This window comes from Gymnoscopelus microlampas (genome assembly GCF_963454915.1).
Source record: "Gymnoscopelus microlampas genome assembly, chromosome: 20".
NCBI classification, from domain to species: domain Eukaryota; kingdom Metazoa; phylum Chordata; class Actinopteri; order Myctophiformes; family Myctophidae; genus Gymnoscopelus; species Gymnoscopelus microlampas.
In genome coordinates, this window is record NC_139957.1 from 13,371,196 (window position 1) to 13,397,712 (window position 26,517).

Genomic DNA, 26,517 nt, shown 5'->3' on the forward strand with positions numbered 1-26,517 from the left:
TATCACTGTACCATCAAAACATAGATGTACACCTATTCTGTATTATCATGTTTTGTTTAGGCGATATGATGCAAAATACATTATTTGGTAATGGCGGAAAGTAAAATGGCCGCCATGGCCACCAGGGGGCGTTTTTGCGATGGCTCCATTTCTGAAAATGTTCAGGGCCCCAAACTGTAAGTGTACCAAGTTTCACGCTTTTATGAAAAAGTGAACGATTCACCTAAAATTTCGTACCAAACTACCAATCCACCGGACTATGTGTCTTTCCCATGACATGTTACGTTCACTCACCTGCTAGCATTAATACAATATTATAGATCATGCTCTGAAAATAATTTAGGAAAAACATTGTTTTTCTTTTTAACCCCAAAAACTAATTTAAAAAAAATGCAGGAACCAGTGGTGTAAGTACATTAACCCAAGTACTGCTCCCTATTGCGACGCATTGAGCATGTAAATCTGCTATTTTCAAAATGTTTTAATATATTTTTTAAACATTTGAAAACTTGTGAAACGAGACTTTTACTTTGTAACAGAGTATTTCTATATTGAAGTATTGATACTTTTACTTAAGCAAAAAGTATTGTGGAGTAACTTTTTCCACCAGTGGTTTTTAACCCCAAAAAACGAATAAAAAAATGCAGGAACATAGTTTGTCATATTACAACTATTATTTTGAAAGTGCATCAGTCGGAAGTCGTGTCTGAGTTAGCGCCGACATGACGGTGGTCGCTGGTCAGTAACATCTACGCAGCAGGCACGGTATCCCGCAGAACATTCGAGAGGTAAGCACAGAGACGCGCTTCTTCTATACTCGTCTCATTTTTTTTTATCTCACTAAGTAGGTTAACTAGCCGTTTTATCATGTCATAAAAGATAACAAGTTGAGCCAGCTGATTTCAATTATACGTGACTTTTTGGGCAATATCTTGGATAACCAGCAACGTCGACGTCGTCGATGCTGCCGGCTAACGTTAGCCTGTGTGAGCTAACGGGACCGTAATGGCACGTCGTCACCGGGCTTCTTCCTGAAGCATCTGTGTGTTCAGGCTCCGTCTAAATCCTGGAGCTCAGTGAGAAAAAAAACCTACTTTTCCACTTAAAACTTATATTATATAAACAATAATATTGTGGCTCTATTGTGACTTTTTGTCGTTATTTGGTAACGTTAAAGTAGCTAATAGCCGTTAGTTGAATTGTCGTTATGTCCGTCTATCACTGTGAAACACGTGTGATTTGATCCAGGTAATGGTTGGTTGACGATACCTTCAACGTTCATTACTAAATTTAGTAAATAGCAGATGTACGTGACGCGCTGCGAGTTTGTACATCTGTTATTTCCAAAATTAGCTCGTCACCGAAAACGCCGAGGAGATTTGTTTCAATGTATTAATTTATCAATCGACGGTTCATTTAACACCTCGTCACACGACCCTTTACGCTCGATAAAACAATGACGTAACTTAGGGGGTAAAAACAACGATGCGTCACTTTATTCGGCTGAAAGTACGTCATTTTGTCAAGGGGAATGAAAGGCCGTGAACAACTGACACACCTGATTACAATGATGTAGCAACAACCTGCTGGATAACAATCATTTTCTCCCACAAGGTTTTCCAAACCCCGAGGACGTTCCAGATATTCCTGTTTCTTTGAGACGACATCGCATCCATTGTTGGGACATTTTCGCTGAACAACTGTGCGTCTCTTTGAAGCAAATAAAGCACCTTTGCTTGTTTAAATCGATATCATACCTAAAAACCACCAAGCGACAAGACAACCCTTCACTGCGCCTCTTGGGACGATCAGCGTTGTGTTTATGTCTTTGTTTTGTGAAAACGGTAAGTGTTATGTGAATTGATGCATGATCATTTACTGTCTCGGATTGTGTTAAGATTATGGGTGGGGTATTTTACAGCAAAACATAATGAATTTACGTTCAATGTGTCGTACAAATATGCCGTGTTTGAGCAAGTGGAATCAAAATGGCGTCTCCCAGCTCGATCACTCGTGTGCGGTGACTGTACAACCCAGATATGGTGACGCACTATGCACCAAGTAGCAGCCTGATCTAGACTTGGTCGTACCACTGCGTCGCTCACCGAAAATGGCAGATCCACAAAGTTTTGAGCTTGTAGATCGGCTATTTTTGGCATGCGACATACTCGTAAAGGTAAATTATGCGCAACTCTTTTCTGGAAATAGATAACACAATCTCCGCCCCCTCCATAGCAGCTTTTGACCAGCTACCACAGTGTCATTGAGAAAGCAGTTGGTAGTGAGTCATTTTGTCAGGGTGAATTTAATTATTACCATGGCTGCGAAATACCCCATGAGCTAGAACTCAACATTGTGCAATGTTAGCCGACACTCAGTGGGGAGAGGGGAGCAAAAGGGAGAAAATGCTTTGGCAGCAACTAGGCCCCTGTTTGTGACCTATTAACAGTAGCAGCCTTTATTTCACTAAACCCAGAGGCCTTCATTTTAAATAAAGGGCTCTCACAAAGCCAATTTAAATAGATGACTGCTCTATTTTCTTTACTTAGCACTTCAACATCACATGATCATTCTAGGTATCAGGGATATTTTGTTACGTTATGTTCCCAAGGCACTCAACCGTTTATCCATGCAGTCTTGAATTTTGGCTGGTTTTAATTTGGTAGATCCTGGAATGTAGGCTTACTGCATTGTTCCTCTCCTAGGTTGCTCTGGATAGTTGCCCATTACTGGATAATGGTGTCTGACAAATTCCTAAAATGCAGGGGGCCTTTGAGGACACACTGCTGACGTTTCTTTCCTTTTTACTTGACAGTTTATTGTGGACATTTGTTGAATGTACCGCTATAGAACATCCCACACAGATGCTATTATTGTCTGATCATTTTATAGATAATGGTTTAGAATCTGGTTAACAATCTGAATTCATTTATCTAACCAGCTCAGTGACTTTGTGGTTAGTTTGTCCACTCTGAGACTTGGAGGTTGGGGTTCAATCCCCAGCCGAGTCATACCAAAGTCTATAAAATGGTACCCAATGCCTCTTTGCTTGGCACTCTGCATCAAAGGTTGGATTGAGGATACGTCCCTGCTCCATAGCGTCATGTCCAGGCATGGTCTGTACATCAAGCTCTCATGCTACAGAAACGGGAGATAGGCTCCTGAACTATGAGCCATATGGCTCGGGAACCGTTGGTTCCCAAGCCTACTAAACAGGAATTTGTTTCAACTACATTGGTACAGAGATGGATCACTGAACCTAATGACACATACTGGCATACAGTAGACCAGTCGTACTCAAATCCTTTAATGTCAAAGACCCCCAAATGAATATGCATTTGTCTCCGGACCCCCATCTGAAAATCTTGTATCAGAGGGCCCCCATACAAGATTTGTGCACTATTTGAAAATATTTAAAAAATAAAAATCTTTTGAAAATGGCATCAACGCATCATGATCATGTGTTGTAGGCATGTATTGCCTATTTTCAAATGGCCAATGTGTATAGGGACAAAATTGCTAAACTGATTTTGATGCTATATTCACAAATTTAGATGGTGACCCCCTGAAACTGGTACTCTTACCATTTTGTAAATGTCAAATTTAAATTTTATTTACTCATGTCAAAAATATTGACTAGGGGTAGCCTCAGATGTATGTATTAATGGGGTCCGGAGTTTCCACTTTTTATTTGTATTTTATACCTCGGGGCATTGAGAACGGGTGATGTCGTGCCGAGCTAGACTTGTATTACATAACGTGGGCTGTGGACGTAGGTATTAGGTCTGATGGAGCAATCTAGGAACCCATGTGGTAAAAAAAAAAGCGAATGTTTGCCTCTGGGAATGCAATCTCCTTTTACGTGTTAAACAGGAACTCAGGTTTGGCTCTAGGCCTAGGGCAGTAAGGATTTTTCGGAACCGTGGTAAAGTCAGTTTACCGGCAGGTAACCACACCCCCAATAACCCTTGACTCCAGAGATAATGTGTAACGATTTGTGAGTTTTGGACAAAATGTGTAGGATTCGGGACAGTGTTTTGAAGAAAATCTGACAGATGGGCGTGGCCTACATGGGAAGTTTGCCATGTAATTGTTGTACGGTCTACAATTAAAAGAGTTCTAGGCCATAGGCCATACAATGTGGCCACCCGAGGCCAATTTGGAGTGGAGTTTCTTCCTGGTCCTGCTGGCAGTTTGCATGAAAAGATTAACTGATGTGTCCAGTGGTTCCTGAGATTAGCTGCTCACACACAAACCGATGAAAACATGATCTCCACCTCCTGGCTGTCCAGCCTGTGGAGATGGTGTAACTAATACTAATTGACGATAACTAACAAGTGAGTACATCCTAATATGAGTAATAAAAAAAAATATCTAAAATGTAAGGCTAGGCAGGTTTTGTGGGCTACTGTTGGTATCAGTGTGTGGATTTGATATAGACTTCACTGAGGTGTCTATTTGATAAAACATCTTTGAAAAACTCCCTCATCCTCAAGTTCAAAACATAGGTTTTTACATACTGTAGGTGCTCATGCAAAATGGCGCAATAAGCACAGTATGTACTGATAAATACAAGGTAGCCAATTGTGTTCAGAAGTGTTTTTTTTTTAATGCTATTGATAACTAGTCACGGCTTGCTATGCTAACGAGTGTCCACTTATCTCCTCCCTCTTGTCTTGCAGAGCTGTTGCGCAGCCGTTGGAACCTGTGTGGTGGAAACCTAGCCTTCAAGCGAGGAGCTTGCGGCCACAGCGGCACGACATTTTTCATGTCAGAGACCGAGCACGCTTGCAGTCGTTTATGTCATCCCCTCTTTTCCAGACAGAAGATCCCCAAAAATCGCCATTCAAGATCTGTTTATCTTACTGATAGTGCTCATAACATCCAGCCAACATGTCTGTCAACGTCAACCGCAGCGTGTTGGACCAGTTCTACCGCTACAAGATGCCCCGTTTGATTGCCAAGGTACCCAAGTAATTTCTGCTAAGCTGCAAGCTCAAACAGTGCATTTGAAAATTGTGTGAGATAAGTCTGTCTCTATAACTACACATCAATATATCAGTGATGTTGCTAGGTTTTCAATGTAATGGGTCCTGGGATGCAAGGGTGGTCTTTTAGATGGGTCCCAGGGACATTTTATGGGTCCCCAATTACACGTCCCCCCCCCTATCGTTTTCTTTGATCTCCAATCTCCATATCTTCTATGCGTGTGTGACTGTGTACATTATATCCTGATGCAGTGGATCTCAACCTTTTCAGGCAGCGACCCCCCAAAATTATCATATTTTAACTGGGGACCCCCCACCCTGAGGAATTAGGAGTTGAGGCACTTAATTTAGTTTGATTCAGTTCCACAGATACATATTGTGAAAATAGCAGATCTAGATCAGTGCGACCCGTTCCTGCTTTTCAAGACCGATACCGATATATATACATATATTAAAAAATCATAAATATATTTTTTCAAATGTATATGATTCTGTAGTATTAGCACACCTTATGGTAAGAAATACTAGTAGTGGGCAACAGGTGGATTTAACATACCTTTGACCAATAGAATACATTTAATCATAGAACCTTTTAATCATTATTATTATTTTATTTTGTATTATTTATGAATGTAGAATGTGTTTTTACTATTTATTGTGTAGACTGAAAACACTGGCTTACAGTGGAAGTATTGGCAAATAAAGAAATAGGAATTCAAGAAATAATGAAGACAAATACTGACAATGCCTATGAACATTGGCTTGCAGTTATTGCACATAGTCAACATGCAATAATACTATTAGGCTTGTCATTGAGAAAGGAAAATAAAGTTGTCTTTTTGAGGAGAAGTGGAACCTTATAAGTCACTTTAAGTTTAGCATGAGGGAGAGGGTCTACCCTCTTCAGGGAATTAATTGTTATGATATCTCTAAGCTACAGAAAACATCCAGTTGCCTATTAAACATACACAAGACACAGACGATAGACAACCGGTTACTTACAGCTGCCATTAATTAGTGCTTTTGTTTGCCTTTGTGGTCAAATCAGGGTCAAATGCATAGGATCAACGAGCCATCGTTAACCTGCTAATGTTACACAGCTGATTGGCAACATGCGTTAATCCACCACTCACTCTGATCTCCAAGCAAGTGGGAGAACAAAATCGGAGATATTACTTTGGCTGGTCAATTTAAGATGACAACAGCAACAAAGATTAGTAGTAGACCTGTATGTATGATGATCAGTTATTATTCCAGACAGTGGTCTATCCAAGACGTTTTAACACGTTTAAGAGCAGGTCCTCATGCCGTCTCTCTCTCTCTCTCTCTCTCTGTGTGTGTAGCGTAGACTAACAGCGAGGGGCTGTGCTGCTGCTTCTGCCACACAACGCCGTTTAACCGAGTTATACTTCTCCAGTACAACGGTGTCTAACCGGAGAGTTATACTTCTCCACCAACGGTGCCTAACCGAGAGAGTCCATGTAGATCACAGCTGACAAATATTATATATTATCGGAGCTAATCGGAGCTGCGTCCCATGGACGCACTAGAGTTGTCATGAATGCGTCCTTTCGCAATATGGTGCGTCAGCGACGCAGGACGCAGGCCTACGAGCATCTCTGATATATACAATTTGCATCATATTTGAGGAATTAATGAATTGAGAATGAGCATAATTTGTTACTTGTAAGCCAATGCAGTATACTAAGACTTCTTTGTTCTCCTGTTAAGGTTGAAGGCAAAGGGAATGGAATCAAGACGGTCATTGTCAACATGGTTGATGTTGCAAAGGCATTGAACAGGCCTCCAACATGTGAGTAAAACCTGGCTGACACATTTATTTGGGGTTAAAATAATAATGCACTTAATATGTATTACACTTTCTAGATCTAACCCACAGTGCCTCACGATATTGCTATACGGTATATTAAAAAAAGGCAAATGGATAAGAGAAGCTGTTTAACTTAAGCTTGCATCCACAACACTGTTTAACTACATCAGCTAATTTGACCTTTTCATCTGTCATTCTCCTGTCCATTTGGCCTCGCTCCCTGTAGTGTATACAACCACAATACAGCTTTTTGTGTTCATTGTTCACAAAGTGATGTAATGATTGAACAAAAGGACAGTGTCACAGGATAAAAACAAAGTAGTTTCATTAACGGAGCTTTATGAACACATTTTTCTGCTTCACCTGGAATCTCAGGTTTTAACTAGTCCCTGAATAAGAATAACAGAAACTTCAATTAACATGACGTCTTTGTCAGTGAACGTAATGGTAGGATAGAAAACCACTATACCAGGGGTCAGCGCCGACTAGTGTTGGAAACCCTGCTGTAGGGTCCTGAAACTCCATCTACTGGCTATCTACAGCAATGATATGCTATTTGTTGACTCACCCAGATGGGGTGTGTCTAGTCTCTTGAGACAGATGTGTTGCCTCCCATAATTTTCAAAAGCTTCCGCCTAACAGTCTTGTGGAAGCTCTGAAAATGTGTTGAAATGAGAGCGGATATCCCGCCCCACTTACATTTTACCTGTGCAGTCGCTTAAATAACTGCTATTAAAAACATTCACCAATACAGTTTAAAGATATTTTAAAAGGCATTTCCATGAACACTGTGATTGGTTGAATAGTCTGAAGAGCAGATGACAGCTTCCACTCAGATTTTACACGATGGAATTAAATACTCTGTAGCATTCGAAGATAAGGATGAAGATTGTGGAGGAGATTCAGATTAGGGTGTGTCCATATATAGTGGAAACATCACATCTTGACCATATCCTCATGACATACAGTTAGCAGGGTGTGACAATTAACTCGGCTCACAATACGATACACATTACACAATCATTATTGGGTTCACTATTTTGATAACTATTTGTAATTCTAAAAATACTAGTCCATACCTGGGAATGCACACCCCAACAACGTCCGAGAGTGGGTTGTTCATAGTTCTTGGTGTTTATATTAAAACATGGGAGGTTAAATAGAGAAGGCTGTGGTGGGATTGAGTCCCAACCAGAAGTGTTACTTACCTGTAACATCGTACACTGTACTATACCTGTGGCTCTGTGTAGGCTAGTGCCTATTAGGAATTATATTAGGACGGTATAAACTAAAGATTTAACTAGGCACTTCAACAGGCTGAGCCACCAGGGCATTCTGTGAGATGAAGAAAATGCATAATGAATGTATTTGTCTTGTCTTTTTTTCTCTCCCTCCGGCAGACCCAACCAAGTTTTTTGGTTGTGAACTCGGTGCTCAGACCCAGTTTGATGCGAAGAACGACCGCTACATTGTCAACGGCTCCCACGAGGCCAATAAGTTACAGGACATGCTTGATGGGTTCATCAGAAAATTTGTGCTGTGTCCCGAGTGTGACAACCCTGAAACTGACCTGGTAAATGTTTGAGAAGCATAGAGATTGGATGAACTGGTTTATAAGGATCAAAGTTAAACATCTGAGCATTGTACTGTAATGAGCTCCACATCAAGTTACTAGCCATAGTGGCTGATGTACATTTGTTAATGCACACCAAATGTACATCATATAGGATCTTTGAAAATGGCATGTACTGCATGTATCTGAACATAGTGCCATATAGAAATATTGTTATAGTATAATTTGGGGTAAATTAGTATTGATTTGTCCATCTTGCAATTCTCAGCATGTCAATCCCAAGAAACAAACCATTGGCAACTCCTGTAAGGCCTGTGGATACCGTGGCATGCTTGACACCAGACACAAACTCTGCACCTTCATCCTCAAAAACCCACCAGGTGAGACCTTTGGCTTTCGTTGCTGTCCGGCAGAAACCAGCTAACTCCATTTTGACACCTTTGCATTTTTTCCCATAAATCAGGGCCATTGAACACCCTTTACGTCTGTGTTTGTAAATCAAATATTGAACCTATGAAAAGCATTAAAAAGCGCTTCTGACAAAACCAGCTAACTCATTTGGATCTAAAGTCCACCGGAGTTAGCTGGTTTTGCTGAATCCAGGCTCAATCCCCCCCCCCCCCTTTTTTAAAAAAAGATATCCTTTGGGGCTTTTATGCCTTTATTTGGACAGGACAGTAGGCTGACAGGAAATGGGGGGGAGACATACAGCAAAGGTCGTCGTGAACGGGAGTCGAACCCGCGACACGCTGTCATGCTGGATTACCAGCTTATGTGGTATGCGCCTGGACTGCTAGGCCAGCGGACGCCCCGCTCCACCCCTTTTGACCGCCAACCTCATTGTGAGCTTGGCGGTCCATTCAGCTGGTCTTAACGATGAACAAAACCTCCTAACTCCACTTTTTTTCATTTCCTAAAAAATGAACATTTTGGACTGTGCTGGTTTCTGCCAGACAGCAGAGATATATATTTTAATAGCACCTTTCATACCAAGAATGTAGCTAAACTGCTTTACCTGAAGCACTCAAATACAAACTTGGCATGAACGCTTCTAGCTTTGCATGACAAATCCGTAGAATTTCTGTAGTTTCTTAGTGACTGAGAAGAAGCTTAAATTCCTAAAACTATAACATTGTACACCATTATGCGCACCAGTTAATGAACCATATGACAGATAATGTTTGTGTGACGCTACAAGATCTCATGAGGTGTCTGATGAAGAAGGGTAGTTAGTAGGGACAACATAATGTTAATTCTACCAGAGCAAAAGGCTTCCATTCCTACTGAGGCATGTTGCCTCAGATGTTTTCCAAGATCCTGGCAGTTAGTTCCATGCTCCATCCATTGCACTAGATTGGGACTTGGACCCATAATCCTGGTAGTGGTCTACAACCAGCATGTGGGGCTGCTTCTAAATCAGTTAAGGTTTCCATGCCCTGTATGAGAAATGTGACTTTATTGACTCGCCTGCTGTTCTTCACCACAGAGAAAGTTGACAGTGGATATGGAACAGCAGCTCCTGTCAAGAAGGAGAAAGACAAGAAGAACCGCAAGAAGGACAAAGAGAACGGTTCTGGTAGCGCAGACAATGACATTGATGCCCCGGATGCTGTGGTGTGTAACCTCTCTCCACACGTGTGTTGAAGGAATATATATGTGTGTGTATGCGTGTCAACCAGTCAGATTGAAAAAGGTGCACTCGGTTTCACCGTCGGGAGGTGCACTGCCTGAAGGTGACTTGCGCCACGAGTGAGCTCGAGTGAGTTGCCGAGCGTTGCGAAGTCACCTTCAGTCAACTCAGTGCCATCCGAGTTATGTACCGATAGGGACAGAATCGTAAATAATTGCATATATATATATATATATATATATATATATATATATATATATATATATATATATATATATAAAAAACTATTAAAAATCGTGTCTTATCTTGCTCCATTTTAGTCTGTTAGCTGTGGCATTTGTAGCTTGCATTATTTATTACAGTTAATGATATATATATATATATATATATATACACACGGCAAACCGAAAGGTCACTGAAGTCATTCCATCAATTGGCCTTTCTTAAAGAAGTCACTCTTCCTGAATATAGAAATCCTGCTATTTAGAGACACAGACCCCATTGATTTCTAATACAGATGCATAATCTTCAGTCTTCCTACGTAGTTTAAAAATACTTTTTGCTGATGTTGAAAGGTCAGTCCATAAGTTTATGTTTACAGCGCTTCCAAATGTAGAATTGTCTTGAACTTGGTAAGAAAACATAATCCTGATAAAAAAGCACTGTTGTGCATACTTGCTTCTATGTTACTGTGACCTTTACTCTTGCTATGTTTCATTTGTATACATGTATAGATCAAATGAATAACGGCACAAGAAAAAGTGACATTTGTGCAGGCAATCGTTTAAGGAAACACTACCGGGCCTTATGATCTAAAATAAATGATCAAATTGACAGGCAAGCATACTGCATTTAGTGTTTGTCTTGACACCTGCCCTTCTATCTGACCTGCGTATATATGTGTGTGTGTGACCTTTTAGGATGGCGATGACGACGATGAAGACTGGGTGGAGGAGACAACAGAGGAGGCACAGAGACGACGGATGGAGGAAATCAGTGACCACGCCAAGGTCCTCACCCTCAGTGAGGATCTGGAGAAACCCCTTGAGGAGAGGGTTAACTTGTTCTACAACTTTGTCAAAGTATGAATGGTCATAATACATTGTTATTTAACTTGTTTGTACTGAGTACTACATATCTGCAATATCTAAATGATTTTTGGAATAGTGTGGATTGCTTTTAGAACAAAAGCTTTATTTTATACTCACAAATGCTAGTCAGCTAATCGCATTAGCTCACAAATGCTAGTCACAAATGCAAGTAATCTAATCTAGCTATTAGTAGTTGCTGTAGTTGGCTTAATTATTTTTGTTTAGTCTTTCCACTTGTCAAAATATAAATCACCAAACAGCCTGCAAACAGCCCACATGTTCATGCTGCTATAATGTTCACTGTTATAAGATAAATTAAATGCATTCTGGTGTCTTTAGCAAAAGAAGGAGAGTGGAACCATAGATGCTGCTGATAAGGAGATCTTGGCTGAGGCAGAGCGTCTGGACGTGAAGGCCATGGGACCTCTCATCCTCAGCGAGCTGCTCTTCAACGAGAACATCAGAGACCAGATCAAGAAGTACACGCGCCACTTCCTGCGAGTAAGTTTGTGCTACCCTGAGGTGAGGTAGTGCTTGGCTGCAGCTCTGGAATCCCAGACAACTGCTCGCGCTTTGTAGTGAATTGTATTCAGCTGGTGTCCTAGGTCTAAATTTGAAACCAGCAGTATTCTGGGCCGAGAGGAAGTGACCCTTAAGCGCTACAATATGTCAAATTTGCCAAGTAACAGTAGTTTAAATGTCTTGACTTATGTGTTAGTGTTCTTTTTAATGTCTTGACTTATGTGTTACTGTAATCTGTGTAAAAAGAAAAGCTCTATGAATAGCAAATTATTTTTACTTGTGTGCCACATTAGATCTGACTAGATTCGGCCAAATGTAGATTTGGTTTGATATTCACTGAACTGCTGATATTCACTGCTGATATTGTCTTCCTATTGTCTCTTTCCACAGTTTAAGGGAAATTAATAAATAAATCAGTTTCTTGTTTTTTTTTACCTGTGTTAAAGATGAAAGAACAGATCTGATTTCAATGACTAATAAACACTAAAACATGAAAATATGGTGATGATACTTAAGTCATATTGCTCGCTTTGAAGCTGTCTGTGAAAATGTACTGTACTGGTCCAATAAAACTGGTTTCATATGTTACCCACAGTTCTGTCACAACAACAAGAAGGCTCAGAAGTATCTGCTGGGAGGGTTTGAATGCCTGGTGAAGCTGTACCAGGCTCAGCTACTGCCACGCGTTCCCATCATCCTCAAAGACCTGTACGACGCAGACCTGCTGGAAGAAGACGTTATCTTCGCCTGGGCAGAGAAGGTAGCTGGAGTTGTGTGTGTGTGTGTGTGTGTGTGTGTGTGTGAGAAGGCGGTTAATTTGTGTCTACAGGAGAGTGGGTGTTTTAAAGGACCATTACAGCATTGTTACATACTGTATCATTGTCTATTGAAAACTTTGGCCTCATATCGTATAAATGTCCGTCATTTTTCGGTAAATGGCTTTATTTTTTAGATTGCTCATATGCTTACATTTTGTCCTTAGTCACTAATTCACTGCCATGCATATTGAAAATGTGTAAGAAAAACACTGACTTGAAACTTGCTAGGTATAAGACATTTAATTTAGTCTTGTGGAAACCACAGTATAATCGTTTATTTTCACTCAAATGACTGCACTACGAGCCGATTGAAATAAACGGTGCTTAACAGCACAGTGTGGTTCAGCCAAGTTAAGTCAGTTATTCAGGTAAACTACGGAGATAATAATGAGACTGTCATATTGTGACCCCTATAATTGTTTTTATATATCTTCTTAAATAAATGGCTACCAGTCCATTTACAGAAATATGCAATGTAGGTCTGGATTATTACTACATTTATACTGATAATTGATGGATGTCAATGCCAAAAGGTGCTATAATGTTTGAAGAATTCACTTTAATTGGCCAATAAATAAATCATTTTAGAATTTCATCAAGCTGACAAGTGAATTAAGCCCAACTGTGGGGGTGTGCTTACAGTCTTTCCACTGCCTCCACTTAATTCTTTCTATTGTAAACATTTAAGCCGGTTTCTAGACTGTATAAAGTCTGACTTCCTGTGCTTTCCTCCACCAGGTTTCTAAGAAGTACATCTCTAAGGAACTTGCCAAAGAGATCCATTCCAAGGCTGCCCCGTTCGTCAAATGGCTGAAGGAGGCAGAGGTGGAGAGCGGGGGAAGCGAAGAAGAGGAAGATGAAGATGATGAGAACGTTGAGGTAATTTTGTAATGTCTTTACAGTTGAAACCAGCAAGCCAGACCTACACACGCTAATATACACACCCTACACACTATGAATGGCAGTCATCTCAGTTAGCTCAATTAGTGCAATATGTAGCACAAAAATGTGCTAAATATTTAAACCGTTTTGTTAAAGTACTGTATTGTTTTTCTGTTAAAAGTCATGGAGTTATAATGTCTGTAGGGTAGTCACAGATTTTATGTAATTTGAACATTTCATTTCTAGGCATAATTTCGGCATTTTTGCCAATGCCTTATCAAACTAAAAACTCGTAGCAGCAACTGGCCTCACTGTGGGTTGTAAAATTCTGGACAATGTCCCATTTGTACTCTGGTCAAGGCTGGTTTTGCACACATAACCATGGGTGTATTCAATTGTAGCTGGTTCTTTGGTAGGTGTTGCACCACAGCAATCCATAATGTTATGGGATATGCACATCAGGGGTGCAAAAGTTAATCAAACTAATTGATTTAATAGATTATGAAAAATAATAAAATGGGGCTTAAGTGGTTAATCAGACTAATCGATTTAATCAGTTGTAAAAAACATAGTATTTTTTTTGTTCATTTGTTGATGCATTTGTAACCATAACAGATTTAACTTTTAAAAAGAGTTTATTGATTATTCAATTAATCACATATAATCTGTAGAATAATTTCTCAGAAAAAATGTTTTGACATGTGCAGCCCTAAGCCAAATAACCCGATTCATGCCCTGAAATAGTTAACTAATGTCCTGCATTAAGCTGCAAGTTAGGCCGATGTGTTTAGCTCTCCATTCAACATTGTTTCAGAAGACAAGTGACAATGCTCACTTGACAGTAATTTTAAGCTTGGACAGTGACTAGAGTCGCAGCGCGACGTACTGTGAGCTTGTAGATCTTCTGTTTTCGGTGTGCAAGTATAAATAAGCCATCATAAGCAATAGTAGTGTTTGTCACTGCATGGTCAAAAAGGTTAATCTGTGTGGATGCACTCATGACACAAACGGCAGTTTAAATTTATACGAATTAATCTCACAAAATTAACACTGCAAGTGTGAATATTGAATATTCTCTGTATGGTGGATTTTCATCTGATTTCTGTCCCCAGGTGGTGTATTCATCCTCTGCCCGAGAGCTGAAGGTTGAGACTGTGAAGCCAGACAAACCTGAGAAAGAAGAGGAAGACATCGATATTGATGCAATTTAAAAAGACGAGAGACTTGGAAGAGATACTTTTCTTGCATTGTGGCTTTGACTCAAATCTTTACCTAAGTGGCTGGCCTTTTTCCTGCCCCCTGTCCCCTTAGTAACCTTCCCTCTCTCCATCCTCATCCAACAGCCCTGTCTCTGCTTTGTGGCATGAATAAACATAGTGCTTCACTTGCTGCACATGATGTACTCGAGACGATAAAAAAAAATTAAAAAGCTTTTGGGGATTTTAATCAAGGTGTTTTGGGGTGGGGGGTGGGTTCATTTGACTGCACATTTATTTTGTTTCTGTATGGATTTTCCAGTCAATAAAGAATGTTTTGCTATCCACCTAATTTAAATGTTGTGTAATAGGTATTCAGTAAGTTTTTTGGCCAATAATTACTAATAAACTATTCTGGGGCAGATTATGCCTGGAAGTGGGGCTTTATCTAAAAGCCTGGACTTTGTAGTGGTTCAGTCTTAATCAAACTAGTATAAAAAAATATATTTTGTATTTTCTGGATTTACCAAATTTGGACATAAAAAATGTGGTGACTGAAACACCCTAGCAGGAGGTTGACAATATGTGAAGCCATAAAGTTCTTCATAAAGGTTTTCCGATCGTGACATAATCTGAGTATCTAATCTTAAATGAGATGTTCCCCACTAAAAAGTGGTGTATTTTGTTTACTTCCTTGGTGCGGGGCGTATTTATATTTTATTCGTTACACAGATATGAGCTTTCAAATAAAGCCATTAAGTCTGCAGTGAATGTTTCCGACCGTCTCCAAAATGATACCAGTCAGTCTGTACTCTGCATTGTGCTCCAATGAGTGTTGAGGTCAGACCGTTTCCTCACTTCCTCCAGCGATCTGTTCAGCTGTCTGCAAGCAGAGGGGACTCTTTTGCCTTGAGAAAAAGTCCCAAGGCAGAACTTCCTAAAATAACGATTTCCCTGTTCAACATACTTTTACAATGGTTAACATCGTTTGAAATAAATGTAACCATAGATCTGACATCAAAGTAGGCTACATGTGTATTATCTGATCTTCCTCCCATAAATGTGACTAAGTTATTTTAAAGTTATAATTATAGTCTGATCAGATTACATGAGTATTTCTTGAATATAGCCTACCTTACAGGTGGGCAAACAACATATTGACCATCCAGTTAACAGTGGATAACATTATTTAGTTATATTAGCCTACAATTATGACAGGCGTATTGCTAATGTCTTTTAAACAATAATCTAGCTAATATCTTTTTTTAGGTACTTTTACTAAAAGTATGTCAATAAAATTAATTCTACTCTACTACATCTCGGATCCAAATATTGTACTTTTACTCCACTACAATCATTTGAAAACTTAAGTTACTAGTTACTTTGTCGACTTATTATTACAAAACGTACATTAACCACTTCAGCCAATTTCGGCCATTTGAAAATAGCCGATCTACAAGTTCCCAATGCATAGCGATATGATGCATTGTGAGCTTGTATATCTGCTATTTTCAAAAGATTTGTATACATTTGAAAACTAATGAAACGTGACATTCTGCAATCTGCATAATGAGTACTTTCTACTTTTAGTACTTTAAGTAAAACATTTTACCAATACTTTTCTACTTTTACTCATTTTGAATTCAGGAATTTACTTGTAACAGAGTATTTCTACATTGCAGTATTGATACTTTTACTTTATTTATTTTTTTACTTAAGTAAAACAAATAGTACTTTTTCCACCACTGTTTAAGACAGGTATAATGCCTCACTAGGGAGACAATGTGAACAATTGTATATAAATATTGTATTGTGAAGTATGATGCACTGCTATGCATAAATGTATTGTCTCTCCTGATAATAATAATAAAAATAATTTGCACCAAAAAAAAAGACAGGTATAATGCTAATATCTTTTAAACACACAAAAAGTAAAGGCAAAAAAAGTACCGTATGCGGAGTCGAGTTGACTCTAATCCAACTCCAGCCTCTGTCTGAGGAGCCATTTTGGTCCCACCTAAAACACCACCAACCAGCTTCAGTGTTCTGGGCCGGAGGAGATGGAGGAAACGGAGCCGACAGCGAGTCTTTTCTGGGTCTCCAAGCTTCTGAATCGCCGTTAAAACATCTACGGTTGACAGCGTGACAACCATGACGTGTCGTTACACATAGTTTCGATTGTAAAACCAGAGGAGATTGTCGGAAGCGGCCGAACGAACGCCGCCGTTACTATTTTTTTTGTTTTACTTGCAACCCCAACGGACAGTGATTTTTGTTCTGCTTGTGCTTTTGCCTTTAGTTGGAAACACAGGCCATGTACGGTATATCTACGCCATGTAAATATTGATCGTTAGGATATTTCAGTACAACTTTTAGGTCACAAACAATTAGAAAGGAGATCGGTCGGGGCTGATTATAACACGTCTAGTCCTGTTGGGGAGTTTTTTTTTGTACATCGATCAATGTGGAGACTCTTTCTTTGCGAGAAGCCTGGATGGTTTTTGGAGGAACATAGTTCATTAGTTGAAGGCGGTGGTGCGACATTTACAAGAAAAAAGACAGTAAAGTCTTTAACGGATTAAAAAACCCCAACGATGTCAACGAAACCGATCCTGCCGACGGTCAACGAAAAGTCGACGGAAAGCGTAAGTAGTGAAATAATGGTGTTATACTTATGCTTTATGCTGATGATCTAATGGTTATTATTAACTCTGGTGGCGATCAGTACTTGTGTTGTCTGATTTAAGGTGTTTCGATGTAGCCTTTGAGCAAGACTATCACATGTATTGTATCGAGTCTGACTACGATATCGTAGATACAAAATTCAAAATCGATCTAATACATGTATGATAGTGATAGTCTTGATCCAAGGCTAGGTTCACACGGGGGGTGAAACATTGTTACCAACTCGTAAACACTCATATCCTCTCTACGTCAAACACGCCCTGGCTGTGATCAGCCTGCCCTGCACGGCCAACTGGAAACTCAAATATCCAAAACACAATCCAATAACAAAGTCATTAACTTTGTATTCAATTGTTGAATGCGTGTGTAAGCCAGGATACACAGGATCGAGGCCCCAACCTTTTACAGAAACTACAATAATTTTGCCTGACTGAACTGTGACTGACTGTACTGGTCAGTGTTGCCAGGATAGGGAGAGAAATAAGCAACCAGGTCAAGGAAAACAAGCCCAAAAGAAGCAAGTAGGCCATATGAGCACTTTAAACCTAGCTCGTTGTGAGCTGTGAGTAGATCGGCTTTTTGAAAATAGCCGATCTACTATTTTCAAAAACTCTCGCAATAAAATGTGGAATGTTTGGATTTTTTTTGTGTGAAACATTAACACTAACAACACAAATGCTCCCCTGTTGCACAAAATAGTTTAATGAAAATATGAAAATATTTGAAATAAGCAAGTACACTTAAGAAACCGCAACTAACCAATATTTACAAGCAACTTTACAAAAGAAGGCCAAAGTCCCTTATAATAAGCCGACATGGCAACACTGCTGGGTGGCTAAACCTGGTTGGCAACAGGACTTAAAAAAAAGAAAAGAAAAAGGAATCGGGGCTCGGCTACTGGTTTTGCGATGTGTCAGTCTGGGGGTTTCAGTCGTTTCCACATATGGACTTTTTAGTTTGTCCCACCCACCCCTCTTTAGTCTTTACCAAGAAGACCCCCTCCCTCCTCCCTCCCATGTCAGATTTATTTCCCCAAGTCGTAGTTTCGGGCAGTAAAAGCTTTGGGAAATAAATCCAGGAGCATCTAGACTACAATAACGACCAGGCTGTTTCCTGAGTTGAATGGTGGACACCATGAGATCAGTGTTGCCAGATGTTGTGAGAGAAACAAGCAACTAGGTCTAGGAAAACAAGCCCAAAAGAAGCGACTGTGGCCCACATGAGCACTTTAAACATAGACATCGCCTATTTTCAAAAACTCTTGAAATAAAATGTGGAATATTTGTTATCCTTTTGAAACATTTTATAACACCCAGTATTTGTATTTTCGATTTCTACCCGTTTATATGATGATTAGGCCTACTGTACATATTTTTATTTTTGATTTCTTCTTAACAGACCTTGTATTGAACTGTACTTGTCTGTGCTTGTCTTTGCAAACTGTTAATAAAGTATTCAATCGATCAATCAGCAACACAAATCTGGTACGGGGCTGCCTGGCACAAAACATGTTCCGGTTGGCATGCGGGCGAGGGACAAATACATATTAATTTGGGGGTCCATGACATGAACATATTTGACACTGGCCACACTTTGGAAACAAGGCAAAAAAAAAAATGCAACCCGCAACTACCAATATTTAGAAGTAACTTTACTGAAAAACAAGCCCAAAGTCGCTTATAATAAGCAGACCTGGCAACACTCCATGAGACGAGCGTCCAAATGGTCAAACTGAAACACATTCATGGCTATCTTAAGACAATCAACATCCCGTCCCTTAAATCTTTCATTTAGGTGGTCCGTAGAGTCTTTGTCCACGAGTTTTGTTTGTTTTGTTTTTACTTAACAAAAGCTTATTTAGTGCAGGAGCTATTGATAGCTACAGCCTAGTAAAGTGCTTCTCAAACATTTTCATGCCAAGGACCCCTAAATTGATATGTATTTGACCGCCGTTTCAATAGAATGTATGCCAGGGGAACCCTATAAGAGAAGATTTGTCAACAATTTTTGAAAATGGCACATTTGCAAGCTCACCACGCCTTGCATTGTGTCCTATTTTCGAATAGCCAAAAAATAAAATAGGCCTGAAGTATTTGAACTGTTCGTCATTTTGCTGGGGAGCCCCTTGGGTGGAAACCCTTGGAGTTAACCCTGGGGGTCCCTGGACCCCACCTTAAGAACCTCGTCTAGCTTATCCCCTCCTTTTTGACCGAGAGGATTCCCACGGTCAGACCAGTGAGTGAGCCAGTTTCGATCAAGGAAGAAAGCTTCTACTCTACAGTAACAAGCCTATTGTTTCCTGGGATGAATGCAGTGGTGGAAAAAATACTCACATTTTGTATTTAAGTAAAAGTATCAATACTGCAATATAGAAATACTCTTTTACAAGTATAAGTCTGTAATAAAAAAAATACTTGAGTAAAAGTACAAAAGTATTGGCATCAAAATGTACTTAAATTACCAAAAGTAGAAAGTACTCACTATGCAGAAGGTCCTAAAAGATTTCAAATGCATAAAAATCTTTTGAAAATAGCCGCTCTACAAGCTCACAATGCGTCACATCAGGACACATCGTGAGCTGGTAGATCGGCTATTTTCAAATGGCCGAAATGTATGTAGGGCTGAATTGGTTAATGTATGTTTTGTAATAATAATCAAAATCTACAAAGTAACAAGTAAGTTTTCAAATAATTGTAGTGGAGTAAAGGTACAATATTTGCCTTTTGAGATGTAGTGGAGTAGAAATAAAAGTTCTGAAAACTGGAAATACTCCAGTAAAGTAAATATACCTCAAAATTGTACTTAAGTACAGTACTTGAGTATGTATACACTTAGTTACTTTACACCACTGCATGAATGCAGCTGTAGGAACATGACAGGCTCTCAGTCTGCATGGAGGCATCCCAGCTTTGTGAGTAAACCCACCGGGAATTCAGAGGAAGTGGTAGAGGGTGATGGAAGTCACCGGGAGAAATGGGAATTCATCTACACGTGAACAGTTTAAAGGCGATTTTTGCAGTTGCCTTGCAGTAGTGTAGTGGTCTTTTTTCTTTTTATCGGAAATGCCATGGGTGATGGATTAAGTGGGGTCTTGGTCGGACAAATTGACTCCTGTTAAAAGTCAAATGAATCTGCTCTAAAACAGTTGTTTATTCCTGTATTTCATTTAGCCTATCAATTTAGCCCATTAAACGTAAATTAACCCCGATATAACTACAGGATTATAATACCTGGTCAATCATTTCATATCTCTAACAGTTTATAAGATGAACCAGTCCTATGCAGTATCTGCATGGTAGGTAGGCTAGTCAGTGCTATGGCGGTTGGGGTGTTTGTCGGGAGGGTGGAGCAGGGCTGACCAGTGACCACCATTCACAAGGTAGTCGATACCTACCCCAAACAGTAGTGATTTGTGGGGTTTGGGTAGGGAGGGGAATGCTTTTAAACTCTGCTATGGGAATCAATCCCTGTTGCTGTGTTTGTAGTCAAGGGTATACACAATGTATCAAGCTAATGACTATTGAAAGCTGCAGGATCACAGTGTACTTACTGAGTAACCACTACACAGTTGCCCCCATGACTGGGAAAGTCACAATTTGAATGGTACATCTCTAGATACAGTCTTTAAGTCTTTGATTTGTATAAGGAAAATAATCTTTTTCTCAAATTCCATAATTTGCATAGTCTATAGGTTGGTTTTACTTTATTGTTTGCCAAAATGAACACAATTGTGATGAAATTATAAATGTAAACGGGACATTTTATGGCCTCATGAGACATGTTAAAGTCACATTTATTTGTCACATGATCAGTTCTCAAACACAATAACTTAAAGCTCAACCATTATCTTCAATCAGTTGGATCAAAATATGGACGGTGGTGGTGTGTGAACGGTGGGCTGAAAAAGTCTAGTAGTTACAGACACTGCAGACTTTAACCTTCAGAAATATTTCCATCGCGCTTCACGGTCATCTTATGCCCTAGTGCTGTACTGTACATCTTGTGCTGAGAAGATTCAGTCTACTATGGTTATGCCTTTTCTCTGGTTGCCATACTATAAATATCAGATGGTTTTGCTTGAATGAATGTTAAGAGATGTGTAACGTCCGGCATCATTATGAGTCAGCGTGGCCTATATGTTTGTGTGTGTAAACAAAATTATCTGTGTAATATTAGTGCATGTAGAGTGATTCGTATTATCTGTCTGCTGCTGTATTGCCCTCTCCTGATCCACACAGTGTGTAAGGTCCTGTTATCTCTATGTACTTATGCTAAGAGTGTGTCAATGTTACTAGTGTCAAATTCCATAAACTGATATTGAATGAAGTGAATAAAGTTTCCTTTACAGATAAGTGTAGTTGGTATTCCAGGTAATTTAGATGGTATTCTGGAGTCCTCAGTTGTCAATGAGGCTAACAGACTGAATGGCCAGTTGGCCACTGTTTCAGAGTATGTTAAACTTAAGTTAGTGCTATTTTGTTCAATCAGTGTTGATGTGCTGACCATTTTTCCATAAAAAAACAAGAAAACATGTCACTACTGTACCTTTTAAAGCATAATAGGTCATCTAAGTTCTTGATTGACAAGATGGCATTTTTATATACTGATAAACATTGTTGTGCTTCAGAAATATTGAACAAAAATCTAAGTAATGACCTTGTCCGCAAAATGGCTACATACTGTTTTTGGAGCCGATCTAGTCAACATCATGCCTCACCTCTCTAACCTCTTGTCTGTCCTCAGCACACGTCTCACAGCAATGGCCGCCAGGAGATCAGCACACGATCGGCTCGCTCCGGCGTTCGATCCCGGAGCTCGGGGGCGGACGAACCTCAACAGCCCCACGTCGGCAACTACCGGCTACTGAAAACCATCGGCAAGGGCAACTTTGCCAAGGTCAAATTGGCCCGACACATCCTCACAGGCCGAGAGGTGAGATGGAAGGCAGGGGGGAGCTCCGCTGCAGCACTATTTCTATGCTTTAAAATCCTGACCGAGTGTTAATTTAACTCTGAAAGTGTAAATGTTTAATGTTTCAAATTAACACTCTTTTTTTACTGTGTATTGCAAGATTCTGGGTTTGAGATGTTAACATTTATATGTTACTATCATGTTACCTTAGGGAACAGATAAGACAGTCTTCTTTTTGAATCAGAACTCCGAATACACATTTTTAAACTGGCCTATACCTCTTGAACTGTCACTTGTATGTACTCAAGTTTAGTCTGAATGTCAGTTTAGTTCTTTCTTTTTAATTGTCTCTTCTGCTTTTGTTAGATTTTAACTTCCCCTGACCGGAGTTTTCACTGGTGTTTACTTTGTTATATTGTTTGTTGGTATTTTTAGTTGGTGGTTTTTCATTCTCTTCATCAAACTTAAACGCAGATTTATTATGTATTTTTATAAATCATAGGGTATTAGATTTACATGGTAATGTTACAGACATAATGTAAACTCTATTATAAATATGAAATGTTAACATTTAAGGTGGAGAGATGGGCGACTTATGAGTCAGACAGTAGCTGAAGGTTGGTTGTTGTTGTCAGAGGGAGTTAGATTCTACAGAAGGTGTCCTAAACAGGGTAGGCAGTAAAAGTGTAAAGAATACTCCTGTATTCTTGGAATATTTTGTTGTGTGAGGCTGAACGTGAGTCATAGCGGATCAACGCAGGAGCACCCGTGATGGTCAATGGTTGTTTGTTCCTAATTACCACATAGAGCAACAGATTTGTTATTCTAGCAAAGGAGACTGATTTAGAGTTAGGCTAACAAAGCAGGTGATGATGCTTTTTTGACGCCAAATTCTCTCTTAATTCTGAGGTTAACAATTCATTTTGAGTGGATGCCTTTTATTTAAAAAAATGAATTATAAGGCACCGTGTACACACACTTCAGAGCAGCTACTTGCGTAGGCTTCCAATAGTTTGACGTCATGCCAGACTACTGGTGTGCCCTTGTCACAGTGAAGGCTCAATTTGGTGTGAAGGCTCAACTACAGTTTTGCTTTGAAAATAATCTATTCGTTTGGGCTGGCCCCGAATATTCAAATACTTGTTTGGCAGGTTCATATTGGGACATCATTTCAATATTTGGATGCTGCACAGTCACGTCATGTGTGCACACAGAGCTGATGAAGAGTGTATCTGCTTTCAATCCACTGTAATCTGCCAGTGGCTGCTTGTGGGTGTTTCAAGCTAGTGTTGTGTGGAAGTGAGTGTCTGGGGTAGTTGTCCCCTTTGGCCAAATGAACATAGCCATCTTTAGAAATACTTCTAGTACAAAAAGTACAAACTGCTTCACAAGATCAATGTTGGTGTAACTAAGAGATTGGCTGAATAACATATTCTTTTACATACAGTACATCAACCATGTCAACAGTACATGTTTCACACACTTCATGACTTCCTTTTATACTTGTCCAAAATAACTGAAAATAAAACTGAACTGAACTGAACGTTGACTTAAATTTCCTCGTCAGTGCAGCTACATAGATATTTAATGTATGTAAAAAGTTTTTACATAAACAAAAAGATTTACGTTCAAAATGACTTCACAAGAGCAATGTTTGTGTGACTAGGAGCTTCACAGAAGAACATATTTTACATCTTTTATAACTTCCGCTAGTTGCCATTTCATAGTCTTACACAGACGAGATGCCCAAACTGCCATGTGTTTTGGACAATGTGACTGGAGACATGGCTTACTGCATTTGCTATAAAGTGCTGGCCTCTGCAGAGACTAATATCAAACAATCTTACTGCAAAAAGCCTTGTTTTCATTGGCTATTTGATTTCGAATGCGTATTCAGATACTTCCTCGGAAGGTACAGGGAATATTGGGCTGTCCCGAATATATTTGGGACAGCCCTACTATTCTTTTCCTTTCTTTGTTTCTCCTAGTCTATTCCATTCTGAAGTGTCCTTGAACAAAACCATGTCCCTACTGTACTTGTCCTGTACACTCGAGCGTCAGCAAAATGCCTCAAATTCTTCTGTTCTGTTCCGTTCAGTTCCATCCTATTTTACTCTCTCCGTTTCAGTGTTCTGTTCTGAATGGTTCCGTTCAATTATCTCTGTTTCAAATGTATTTGTTCTCTCCACAGGTGGCGATTAAGATAATAGACAAGACACAACTGAACCCAAATAGTCTGCAAAAGGTAATTAACCCCCTCCCTCCCTTCCTGTTCATGCTGGGACAAAATTAACTTATAAATGCACAAACCGTCTAGCCTGTTTCCAAACCATAGACCCCGCCCACTCTCTGAGTGGACTGCCTCTTGGTCTGGTGTTCAAATGTGGGCCTAGGATATCTTCGATACAAAAAGTACCGTCCAATGAGAGTCGGAGGTGGGGGTGGGTCTAATGACAAGCCAATCAGCGAATATCTGCTAAAACAAGCTGTGCGATGACGTCAAATGTAGGCGGATCCGTGGATCTCTTGTGATTGGTTTAGGGAAATTTGAATCTCCTCCCCCTTGTAATTGCCGACACTGCAGCCAATTTCAGACTGAAGCTCCACGCAGCTTCAGGCTGATAACCAGGCTACAAACCGCCCTCACATTGTCCTCTGTCCTCATATTATGTGAGGACAGAATGTGTGCATGTGACATAGGGCATCTCTGAGAAAAGCCAGCTGTATACTTTGCCGTACAAGTCAACAGTGTCGCTCGCTGAAAATGGCACACATGTAGATCGGCTATTTTCGGCGGGTGGCATCGACAGAGTATAATTAAGCAAATGAGCACACATGCTTTGTGGACTTTGCTATATAAATACATTTTAGAAATTGCAGTAAGGGTATTTTGATAGGAAAAGATGATTAGATCAGCTGTGATTATAATAAATGTGATGTGTGTCAGAACCAGAGGGTCAGTTCAAGAAAGGCTTTTCTTTAACATTTCAAATTCAACAACTGAGAGAGAGAAGAAAGAGGGATTGTTGGGGTTGTCTTTTGGCTGTGTACCTTGCACTGGTCACAGAGCAGTCTGTGACTTGTCTGTTGGAGTTGGAGTCTGTGACTTGTCTTGCGCTGGAGGGGGCTTGTGTTCATCAGACGACTATAACATGGACCAGGACACACTGAGCCTGTTGCCTGCCTCTCTCTTTCGCTTTCTCTCTCTGTCTTGTACTCTGTCGTTTTTACTCCTTTCTCGCTGACTCGCTGTCTCTTTGACTCACTTTCTTTTCCTTAATACAGCTCGTCCCTCTGTCTGTTTCCCTGCAACGGAGTCTCCCCGCTAAGCACCTCGCTGCTTCTCTCTCTCTCTCTGTCCCTTGCTCTCTCTACTTCCCTCTCTCTTTCGCTCAGTGGTCGGTGGCAGTTTCCATCAGTTTTTCCAAAGCACCATTGATTGTGGGTTCTTTTGTGTGTGTGTGTGTGTGTGTGTGTGAGTGTGGTCCTGGGCCCTGTAGGGCTGGCCGTCACTGCTAAGCTGAGTCATGACAGGAGCCTGTTCACAAAAACAAAAGGCGTCAGGCTCTTTGTCGGCGGGCCTTGTTGTTCTGGGGGGGCGTCATTACTTTGTGACCTGCTCGGCTGAAATCAGTCCGTTGTTACTGAAACTCCCATAGAGAAAAACAAGATTCTTAGCTAAAGGTATTTGCCATTTTAAGTGAGAGAGATTCCATTTAGGAATTCAGAAGTTTAATCAACATTGCTTTTTGTCTAAATGTAGCCTCATGTCACATAATTGATTCCATTTGGTGAATTCAGTGTGCTCTACTGAAATCAGCCATGTTGTTGAAACACAGAATTAAATTGAATTAAATATGTCAAACTAAAGTCTTGTTGGCAATTCTGTGAGTTTGCTGGATTATGATGGTGTTTTCATAATTTGTGAATGTCATTCATAGCCCAATAAGTATATTTGTGATCAGAGATATTGTTGTGAAGTCTTCCAATACAAAGTGCAATGTTACCAGAGCTATTTAAAGACCCTTCACGCTTGGGCATTGTCATTTTTTATTTAGTCTTCAGTCTTTTCTCTTTGAGGACAGAATTTGTCAGCTACATGCTCTTTTACTTGTTATGGCTTTGAGATGTTTCAACAATTTTTGATAAAGTCAAAGGAACAGGTTTACAATGGAGTATGCTTTATTATTTAAAGTATTTTCACAACGGATATCTTTAAAGTTCCTCTGCCTTTCCAGTTCTTCTATATTTAGGCTTTCTATCTCTAAGTTCTTTGTAATGACAGAAAGTAGCTTGTCTTTAGAGTCAATCCACTGAGGCATGCAGGGAATAGAACCCCCGACCCTCATGCTATTTCCATTGCTACAATCCATTGAGCTACACAGACAAC

At 39.9% G+C, this 26,517-nt stretch overlaps 2 protein-coding genes across 12 annotated transcripts in view; both read left to right on the forward strand.

The window, feature by feature from the left end:
- The first annotated feature begins 689 nt into the window (after positions 1-689).
- Positions 690-14,883, forward strand: eif5 (eukaryotic translation initiation factor 5). Of its 2 annotated transcripts, none has more exons than XM_084044850.1 (12): positions 690-788; positions 1,615-1,844; positions 4,683-4,965; positions 6,720-6,801; positions 8,220-8,392; positions 8,661-8,772; positions 9,879-10,006; positions 10,943-11,104; positions 11,453-11,614; positions 12,231-12,395; positions 13,192-13,332; positions 14,448-14,883. In XM_084044850.1, exons 3-12 carry the CDS (start codon positions 4,894-4,896, stop codon positions 14,544-14,546), a joined length of 1,296 nt encoding a protein of 431 aa, XP_083900976.1. In that variant the 5' UTR covers positions 690-788; positions 1,615-1,844; positions 4,683-4,893; the 3' UTR covers positions 14,547-14,883. The 2 variants fall into 2 exon arrangements, with proteins under 2 accessions (XP_083900976.1, XP_083900977.1); XM_084044851.1 differs by lacking the exon at positions 690-788 and adding an exon at positions 811-1,076.
- Positions 14,884-16,549: 1,666 nt separating this feature from the next.
- The window catches only part of mark3a (MAP/microtubule affinity-regulating kinase 3a), a 47,444-nt gene continuing 37,476 nt past the window's right edge, over positions 16,550-26,517 (forward strand). For all 10 annotated transcript variants that reach the window (XR_014599753.1, XR_014599754.1, XM_084043924.1 and 7 more), the window contains exons 1-3: positions 16,550-17,176; positions 21,960-22,148; positions 24,319-24,372. Coding sequence is in view for 8 of the 10 variants with exons in the window: in XM_084043924.1 (XP_083900050.1) it covers positions 17,126-17,176; positions 21,960-22,148; positions 24,319-24,372 (294 nt within the window). In the remaining 2 variants the exon portion in view is untranslated. The remainder of the gene's footprint in view (positions 17,177-21,959; positions 22,149-24,318; positions 24,373-26,517) is intronic.

Coding starts and splice junctions, on each gene's coding strand:
- eif5 (XM_084044850.1), top strand. CDS start 4,894: ATGTCTGTCAACGTCAACCGCAGCGTGTTGGACCAGTTCTACCGCTAC. Junction 8,393..8,660: donor ACAACCCTGAAACTGACCTG/GTAAATGTTTGA, acceptor TGCAATTCTCAG/CATGTCAATCCCAAGAAACA. Junction 11,105..11,452: donor TGTTCTACAACTTTGTCAAA/GTATGAATGGTC, acceptor TGGTGTCTTTAG/CAAAAGAAGGAGAGTGGAAC.